The sequence below is a fragment of the Thermobia domestica genome, chromosome 2 (assembly GCF_964235325.1).
Source record: "Thermobia domestica chromosome 2, izTheDome1.hap1.1, whole genome shotgun sequence".
Lineage (NCBI taxonomy): Eukaryota > Metazoa > Arthropoda > Insecta > Zygentoma > Lepismatidae > Thermobia > Thermobia domestica.
In genome coordinates this window covers 362,522,471-362,532,801 of record NC_137455.1, presented here as the reverse complement: position 1 = coordinate 362,532,801, position 10,331 = coordinate 362,522,471, and the positions used below count along the sequence as shown (strand labels likewise).

At 34.2% G+C, this 10,331-nt stretch overlaps 2 protein-coding genes across 2 annotated transcripts; both read right to left on the bottom strand.

Moving 5' to 3' along the window:
- Positions 1-4,031: 4,031 nt before the first annotated feature.
- LOC145679599 (uncharacterized) lies at positions 4,032-4,466 on the bottom strand. Its single transcript, XM_081750176.1, has one exon. The coding sequence runs from the start codon at positions 4,464-4,466 to the stop codon at positions 4,032-4,034; it is 435 nt and encodes a 144-aa protein (XP_081606302.1).
- Positions 4,467-4,696: 230 nt separating this feature from the next.
- On the bottom strand, positions 4,697-6,742 carry LOC145679598 (uncharacterized). The gene has a single exon (XM_081750175.1). The coding sequence runs from the start codon at positions 6,740-6,742 to the stop codon at positions 4,697-4,699; it is 2,046 nt and encodes a 681-aa protein (XP_081606301.1).
- Between the last annotated feature and the right edge of the window lie 3,589 nt (positions 6,743-10,331).

The following is a 10,331-nucleotide window of genomic DNA, read 5'->3' as shown; positions in this document are numbered from 1 at the left end:
TTAAACGTACAATCAAATTAAACCAAATATGACTGTTAAAATCTTATCTCAGTATTTTCCAAAGGAGGAGGGCGGATAAGAGCCATTTTTCGCCCATCAGACAACGGAAAAATGAAGTGTCCGATTCCGACAAGTTTGCAATGTATTTGTATACTAGAAGATATGTTGCATACGTAAAAATAATAGATACGTGATAAAGAAAATAGTAAGTCATAGAAATGAGTGCCCACAAAGAGTTCGTTTCAGCGTTTTGCGACATTTTGGTAATGTTTGCTGTCTTTGATGGAGGCTTATAGGAAGAAGGAGTCGATGAACCAAAATAAATCTGACTCGTCATAATATAATCCTGTGTAACCTTTGATATGAATACTAACTGATTTTGGTTCAGTGTGTCCGTCTACCTATTAGAGAACAAAATGTACTGCGCGAGAGTATAGAGCGATGAATACCGTTTATACTCTGTAATGTACGAGTTCAACTGGAGACTCCAGCTCTGATCTTATTTACCGATTGTGACTGAAAATACATGCTCAGCATGTCAATAAAATATATAAAGAAAATGTATTGTTTGCGCGGATATGTGTGTAGGGCAGCAAAAAGAGAGACAGTACGTTATGGAGTATTGAGAAGGCGTGTCATTTCTGAAAGGGGTATGAATAAAAGTGCGAGCAGGAAAACCAGTCGCAGAATGGCATGAAGTTCTGCAATAGATATATATATCGAGGAATCATACATACCACGCGTCAATGAAGTACCGATGGGAAGTCATTGATACGTTATATTGCAATACTGAGGGAAAGATGAAAAACAACGACCAATAATAGCTACCTGATGTATCCGATCCTTACACTCACGACCACTTAAGTGACAAAGATATGTACTCTCTGTACATACATCATGACGATGCTTCTGTTCTCTGAGTTAAGTGGTACTGTCAATGTAAAGTAGGCGCACGGGTCGTCGGATGTTGTGGGTATGTTGCTTCCGTACTACGGTTTCTGGCTTACTGGCGCCACAATTCCACAGCAGTTAAGAAACCAAGTCTAGAATATACTCATACACTAGATGGTCCAGTGGCGATTCGGATGACGACAGCAAGCACGATGCCTAATCTGCAAACTAGCTACAAGTGTCTCCAGCTATCTGATTATTATATATGCTTGATTATTTCCGATGTAGAATATTGATCTCATAGTCGTAGAAGACTTCATTCTTCTTATTCTTGTCGTTAGTGTTCTATTTACTATTGGTTTCTCGGATTAAAACTCATGACATTAGTGCTTACGTTCCTTCATTAACACACGACTTACGTCTTTGTTTATTTTTTTTTTTTTACCTGTCACTTTTAGCGCTTTCCGTCAAAATATATTTGTTTTCTTATTTTTATGAGGTATACTATTGGAAACCATGCATTTCACATCTCGGGCCTGATGGGCGAAAAATGGCCCTTATCAGCCCACCTCCTTTTCATAACCTACAATGTACTTCTTTGTAGGTTTTTCATAACCTACAATGTAGTCTTTCAAAGTGGCTGGCGAACGCAGAACAAAACGGCAACAAGTTCTCCTTGCTAAGGAATGAGTATTTTCATAGCATTGTATTATATTAACTATGGTTGTTGTAATAGTTACTGAATTTTTATTTGTTTTACATAACTTCTCCCTGGCTATATAATGGGGAGAAATTGGTTCGATTCCCGCTGGAAGCTCATGTGGTGCGGATACCATACTAAGCTGTAAGTTAACTTTTCCATTTCTCCGTGCTGAAAGGAAAGTAAAAATTCAAACCAATAATCCAACTTATTTACTCTATAAACACAAGATGTTATTTTTTATTATAAAATTATATAAGAGAATTACCTAGAAAAAGACATTGATTCTGAATAGACTTATTTTATTAAATGTGAACTAAAAAATATAGAACAACTCAAAGGATCTCATTATATTATGAAAACACATATTTAATATAGTGAATCATCGTCAATTCACTGTTGGGTAGATGTCCATATAGAAGTCTTCTCCAGAATTAAGTATCCCTGACAGTTGTACTCTACATTATTCAAGTTCATCTTTACTTCAAGATATTATCTTGTATTAAGGGTTCTCTTCGATCACTCACAGTATATTGATATCTAATCAGCGAATGATTTTGTCAATCTATTACTATTTTTTCTCACAAAATATTATTGACCCACTTTTATTATAATTACCTTTTTCAATTTCAAGATGATATTTGTCACTTTAACCGCTTTTGAAAAGTAGTAATTTTCTATATTTACTAGTGCTTTCAAGTGCACATAACTACGTGTCTAATTCTAAGTCCACCGATGGTGGATGTCTGATTTTGTAAGGTTGTTACTCATTTGTTAACATATAGCAGAAAGACTATATGAGACCTGGAACTATAGTTTATGTAGAATCTGAACCAGTGTAATACATTCAAATTGTAAGGTTTTGTTGCTGGAAATCGATTCCTCAATCACACTGACCAACACGCGTCACAAACAATGTTACTTTCATCGAAAATAACACACTGAAACTAAGAACAACTTTCAACTCTATATCTCTGATTCATTGTCAAACTGTGCATTGCCGCTGGAAATATTTTAAAGAGGTAGTTTTATAGAGACTATTTTCTTATTGAGGAAGCAAAGGCCGTACACATGTAGTCAATTTTGTGGTTTAATACCTCAAATCGAGCTTCGGTTTCTGGCTTCGAAGTATTAAGCCTTTGTAACATACTACTGAATCTTTGATTTATATCATGTCTCATTTCTGCATTATTCTTATCTATTTTTACATTTAATTTCTGATTATAATGTTTTAATTCATCTGTGATATTTTGCATCATTCGCGTCATTTGTTGTAATAAAACAGACATGTCAAACTTGCCTGAGGGTGCTCTTTCCTTTAGGTTTGCTGTCTGGTCACGATTTGGATGAGGTGGAGAGTCATCGATCTGATCCACATTCTTCTCATTATCTTCGAGGTCGGATATGTCAACCGGAGATATCTGGCTTCGATTCTTTGGCGTGCTAATTGTTTGTGGACTGTATTATTTTGAACACAAAGATCGTTGTACAATATAATATTTATTATATTGTAACCACACAACTAAATACAATAATTGCTATGCATAAGCAACTACACACTATGCAGTCACACGCGCCAAGTTGACACTTATAAAAACTATCAATCGTCCCACGTTGCCAGATACAAAACAAAAGAATAATGAAATGCGGCCGAACATACCGCCCACCTTGAAATATCATTTCAACACTACATATAATTCTACAGATTACTCTACAATACATATTCTACATATTATTCTTCATTAAATGGAAGAGGAGAAATTTTTACAATTGGTTGTTTGAAGACACCTTTGCTAGTTTTAATAGTAACAGTTCTAACAATATTATCTACACCAGGATGAACAGCAACTACTCTTGCTAAATTCCAATGTTGAGGAGATATCTTATCTTCCTTCACTAATACTAAATCATTGACCTTGATATTAGCGTGTTTACACCACCACTTTGGCCTTTGTTGCAGCCGAGACAAATATTCTGTTTGCCAACGGTTCCAAAAATATTGGACCAATCTTTGAGTTAATTGCCAGCGTGACAAATTATTGATTTTTAATTCACACAAATTTGGTTCAGGTATTGCTACTAGTGAATCGTGAATTAAGAAATGGCCACGGGTTAATACCTGATAGTCATTGGAATCAGAAGATAGAGCAGTTAATGGTCTAGAATTTAAACACGCTTCAATCTGACACAAAACTGTACACATTTCTTCAAATGTGAGTATAGTGTTACCAACTACACGTCTCAAGTGGTACGTCATCTCATTCAATTTTTAATTTCCATAATGATTATAGCAACAATTTTGCAACAATGGATACTGGAGATAACCAACCAAGCGGATCATACAATTTTGCAATATCAGATATAGTAACATTCGTTTTGTCATTACTGACTTGTAAGTGGGAACAACAATAGAAAATGAAAATGAATCACTTGATGGATTCTACTGTATACCTAAAGCTTTTACATTCTCATCTTCATTAAAACAAATTAACGACTGAGTTTCTGTTAAGTGAGAAGGTATACTATTTAGCACATTCATGTCGTTAGTAGACCATTTTCTTAATTCGAAACCACCTTTGTGTAATAATGCTGTTAATTCTGAGTACAATACCATTGCCTCACTACTATCAGCTGCACCTGAAACTAAATTATCAACAAAGAAATCATTCATGACTAATTCTGCAGCTCTGGGATAACAATAACCTTCATCTACAGCTAACTGTTGCAAACACTTTACAGCCAGATATGGAGCCGAACTGGTTCCATAAGTAACAGTTAACAATCCAAAATCACTAATAGGCTGGTCAACTGTTTCTCTCCACACTATTCTCTGGTAATCAGAATCAGTTTGCTCTACCTTAACTTGTCTGTACATTTTTGTTATATCAGCACACAATGCAATTGGATGAGTTCTGAACCTTAATATTAATGGGATAATATCATCTTGTAATTTTGGACCTACCATTAAGTTGTCATTGAGAGATACTCCACTGCTAGTTTTAGCACTACCATGAAATACAACCCGCAATTTAGTGGTAGAACTACTTTCATTTAAGACACAATGATGCGGCAGATAATAAGATTCAGATACACGCTTATCAAGTTCTACATCAGGAATTTTTTTTTCATGTGAACTAAGTCTAAGTACTCCTTCATGAAATCACAATATTGTTTACATAAATCAGGATCTTTCTGTAACTTACGTTCCATCTGGCATAATCGCTTTACTGCTGTGTCCCGTGATACACCAAGAGGCTCAACATTTTCTTTAAAAGGCAATTTTACAATACATTTGCCATCAACATCACGTTTATAAGATTCAGCAAAATACTGCTCACATGTTTGCTCTTCAACGGATAAATGTTGTACAGTTGGCAACTCTTCTACTTCCCAGAATCTTTGCAATGTTTTATTGAGATCAACAAAAACAAAATATGACTGAACACTTGATGTGTTATTCGTTAAGTTAATCTGACCACACAATACCCAACCTAACACCGTTTCAATGGCAGACCGAGCTCCATTCGTACCTACGTGTCTCCCATTGAGCAACAATAATGGGAAAACATCAGCACCTAACAACACATCAATAGGGCCGCTTTTATTAAACTGTGGATCTGCTAAGTTTACTTGTTTCACAATTTCCCAATTACCTATATTTTGAATAGTTACTCTGGGTAAGTTACTTGTGATTCTTGGAAAAACTATTGCTTTAGTATGAATATTATTATTACTGTACAATGACTGAAAACACAAATCAACCATTGCATGAGGATTTCCAACGTTAGAACCAGTAACACCTGATATGTTCATGTTTATTTTCTCTTTGCGTAATTTCTGGACGCAACGTTCATTTACAAACGATAATTCACTCCCACAGTCGATAAGAGCACGAAACTGTATCAACTTATTTGCATTATCTTTGATATTTATGACAGCGGTGGACAACAACACCTGAGGAATTAGTTTTTGATTTATAGAATTAGAACAATTTACTTGATCTACTTTATCCTTTTCTTCAAAATGCAATAAAGTATGATGTTTTTTGTTGCAAGTGTGGCAACCCTGCTTCACATTACACTTATTTAGGGAACAATTTAATGTCAAACAATTGAAACAAAGCGAATTCTTTTTCACAAAACTATGCCTATCATTCACTGACATATTTATGAACTCTTGACACTTATATAGCTTGTGGTTATTTTTACACATGATATATGACACAATTAGACTTGAATGATGCACTAACGTGTTGCTCTTTTTGTTTGTTTTTAAAGCAGACGTGTCTGCCGGTGACCTTGCACTCACTGCAGCTAACGCTTTGGCACGTTGTAATATGAACTCTTTCAGCTGGTCGAAAGCTGGTTGTTCGTTTTTCTTCAATGAAAGCTCCCATTGTTTTCTGGTTTTCTTATCTAGCTTCTCACTCACATGGTAAATTAAAATCACATCCCAATGTTCCACTGGAAGGCCCAAGGATTTAAGTTCATACACACACTGAACACTATTGTCAACCAATCTTCGTAACTCACCTGATGACTCATTCTTCACAGCTGGTTGAGTAATGAATTTGCTCAAAATGTGATTCGCTAGCTCCTTCACATCTTCATATCTTGATTTAAGTAACTCCCATGCTACTTTATAGTTATCATCAGATATGGAAATAGTCTGCAACAATACAGCAGGCTCCCCTGATACAGCTGTCTTCAAATACTGCAACTTTTGAGCATTTCCTAACCGATCGTTATTATGAACAGCAGCTACAAATAAGGCACGAAACGATAGCCAATCTTGCACTCTACCACAAAATGTAGGAAGTTCTAAGTCTGGCAACTTCACATCTGTGCACTGTTTATTAGATGTGTTTACCCGTTCAGTATTAGGTGACTGCATATTGTACAAAATTTCGAAGACAGAGTCCAACTTATTTTGCACTTCATTAAATTCTAAGTCATATGTTGCAAACCCACTTTCACCATCCACAGAAATGAACTTTGTAATGAGCTCTGTACAATCGCCATGTAATTGCGTAGCACGTTCAGTGTACAACTTAATACTGAAGTTAGGCTTGTCTTTATTCTCGTTCACTTTATGTATTAACCTTGTCACTTCACGTTTCAAGACAGTTTTGTTACTTATGAGTTCTTCCATTGTTATAATTCTGCACCACTTTAACAATGCACTACAAAATGAAGATACTGCGCCACAAGTTCGCAAACCATGCACATGCACAACTGGAAAAAAATCCGGCCCGGAGGACCTATTTAATGTTCGTGGACAGTATTATTTTGAACACAAAGATCGTTGTACAATATACTATTTATTATATTGTAACCACACAACTAAATACAATAATTGCTATGCATAATAAACTACATACTATGCAGTCACACGCGCCACGTTGACACTTATAAAAAAAATGTCCCACGTTGCCAGATACAAAACAAAAGAATAATGAAATGCGGCCGAACACTAATCCCCGCGTTCCCCATCAGAATCAGGATGCTCGATTTCTCTTACAGTCAAAATATCTATCGAGTCGCGAGGCTGATTTTATTTCTCGACACAGTCATTGCAATATTTCACTATTTCTTGGTTCTTGATTTTGTCTCCATTTTCTAGTGTGTCATCTATATTGGTACAAGTAAAATAGATCCATTTTGTCCCACACAAGTTGCATCTTACCAACTTATGGAAAGGCAGGATCTTTTTTCATTATCGCTTAATGTACACTGTGTACAAGTTCGCTTTGTTTAACAACAGTTTGTCTATTGTCATGGTTTGGAAACGACCTAAATATACATTCAACATAAGATACTTAAAACTAACAACACAAAGTTTATGCACCAAATACTATTTATAATAGGGAACTCTCACTTAATCAATCATTGACTAACTTCCAACGTGTGAATTTTAATTTTCTTAAAATTTAGTATTTATTTCATTCTCCTTCTTACAGATAAATCAAAACAACAGGACAGCCAACGACTATAATCACTTATTCGATATAAAATTCTTTCTATCATTTGCATTCTTATGAAACATTCAATATCTGCTCGATCTTAAATTTTGATAGTAAGCAAATAATTTCAGATCCGTTACCAGCGAAAACAACCGTTTCTATGGTAACCATCCTAAGTGATGGTCGCACATTTAAAACTGTAATAGAAGTAGGGCGTGACAATGTCGTTATCGGTAGTTTGTAAAATTGAAAACTTGTAATTTATGATAATTCAGTCGAAATATAAAATCAAAATAAATGAAATTTAATATACTTGCTTACATGCTTGCTATAGGATTTACAAATTCATATCAGACTTCCGAAGAGAAACATCAAAGCAATTTAATGGCCGTGTCTATGGCGACAACTCCCAGTCACGATCCCCCTTCAGTTTTGTTAGGAATAGGAAAAGAAAGATTGAGAAAGGAGAAGAAGGTAAAAGAGAAGAAGGAGAAAAGAAGAGGAGAAGAAGGGTAGAGGAATTTAGAGAAAAATGAATTACTGGATAAATTTGGGTATGTGGTGAGGAAACTCTAATAGTTATTAAGAGGTAATTCATATTCAAATGCTATTACTTGAGGATCAATTTTGAAGTGATCCTAAAGAGACACATGTTCCCTTATACGACCCTGACCTGGATCGAGGCAACTGCACAAGTAGGAGGTACACTAACCCAGCCCAGGTGACGAGAAGTTTTAATTTAATTGTTTATCTATTGTTTCGAAATATTGAATAATCTGTACCCATACAGTATTTGAACTTCTAAACTGGAGATCGAAAACGCATTTAAATCAGCCAAGAAAAAAGTTAAAGTTTATATTTTCCACAAATAGAAGTTTCGACATTTCTGAGAAGACTGTCATTAGCCTGGCTCATCCTGTTATTTTGGCTTTTCTTCGAGTGCCGATTTAAACTATTTTAGAATCGGATATCTTTCATAACCTTCCACATACACTAACACATATGAGAAGCTATTTCACACTTATGAATATTATCACAGAAAATCAATATTCAATGCTACTACCCTAAAACTAAATTTGTCATTCTTTCAAGCACTCACATACATACAGGACAGCGTATTAGCATGGGTAATAATAGTGTAAAAGAAACTATCTAACTACAATTTGGTGAATATATATATATATATATATATAAACACATTGATTTAATATTTTATCTTATGGTTCTGTTGTATATATATTTTTGTAATACTTTTTTTTAATTCCTACTGCATTTCTAAAATTAAGATTATTAAATCCTATTCGTTAGTTTTCCGTAATATTCAGTTATTATCAAGGATATCATCTTATTGTTAAAGTGTACGGTAGAGGTGGATAATTATTTACATAAATTAAATAGTTAGTCCATCGATTTCCTCTAATATTCCAATAGCTGATTCATATTTTTTCTTTTACATTAGTTATATGTATAGAAAGTCAGATGTTTAATCAGTATCTTTGCATTTCCTATATACATAAAATATATATGTTTTCAAAATTACTTAAGTTCGTTTGGGTATGAACATTCGTTGATTCGCCTAAATTAACTTAGTCTCTGTTCTTGTGTAGTTCGGATGTAGTTTGTTCGGATGAATCGATTTCAGTGAGAGTATTTAATTCGTAATAATATGTCAGAGTGATTAATACACTCTGTCAATAGAATACTAAATAGTCTAGTAACATTAAGCCAAAAAAAGCCTGAATTGGAAAAAAAGGGGGAAAGATGAAACCTTTTGCAGCTGTTTCATTTTAGCTCCGAGCTGTGTAATTGGAGTTATGACGTCATCAATATGACCGCCGAAGAATTTCTAGAGTATTTTCAAATGCCTATAAACTCTCACAGAATTAACATAGAAACGTCATTTGTGCTCCAAATTACACAGACATACCTGACAATTGTTTATGTAAGAATATATCTAACATTTCTTCTGTGTTATTGTAACGAAATGTGAGAAAATGTCATTTTTGAATTTTTAAGTTGCTCTATAAATAACAAGGTAGTTATGGAACAAAATGACAGTTTTTTCGATAGTTTTGTAATACATTTCTAGTGCTGTAAAACAATACAAATACGTTTGCTCTACTAATAATAGGAAGGGAGTTATATGAATTTATTTGCCCCAGGGTGTGATTATTCACCAGCCAGGCTGCACAATGGTAATACATCTTTCTTATATTAGACTTTTAACGGGTCATATTCTTAAAGTTTGCTCAAAACTTGTTAGTACGTATTCTCAAGAGATAGTAAAATGTCTCTTCTTCTAATCATAGCACACATTTCAACGTTTATTGTTTAAAATAAATTTAATATATCTATATAATACAAAGCCCTAATTTGTATTTCAAATACATATATTGTTTTATCAACTGTTCTGCCTATTTGAAAGTGAGACCTACATAATTGGAACAAAAAATAATCACATTGACAATATTATTTTCTTATTGAACCTCCTAGTAATGGTGCATTGTAACCAACAATAATTAATTCATCATGCAAATAAATGAACAAAAGCACTTAAGGGCAATATGGAGTGCAACAAACGATTAGACTTGTTACACTATGAATAACTAAATTTGCTTTACTAAATGAACAACTAAATTATCGGAACTTGGTTTTTAAAATATGCATCACATCGTAAATATATCTGATACATCTTTCTCGTCAACAGGTAACGGAGATTCTTCCAGAGTTCATCATAATCATCAAAATCTTGAATATTGGACTGATATACCAAGTGCC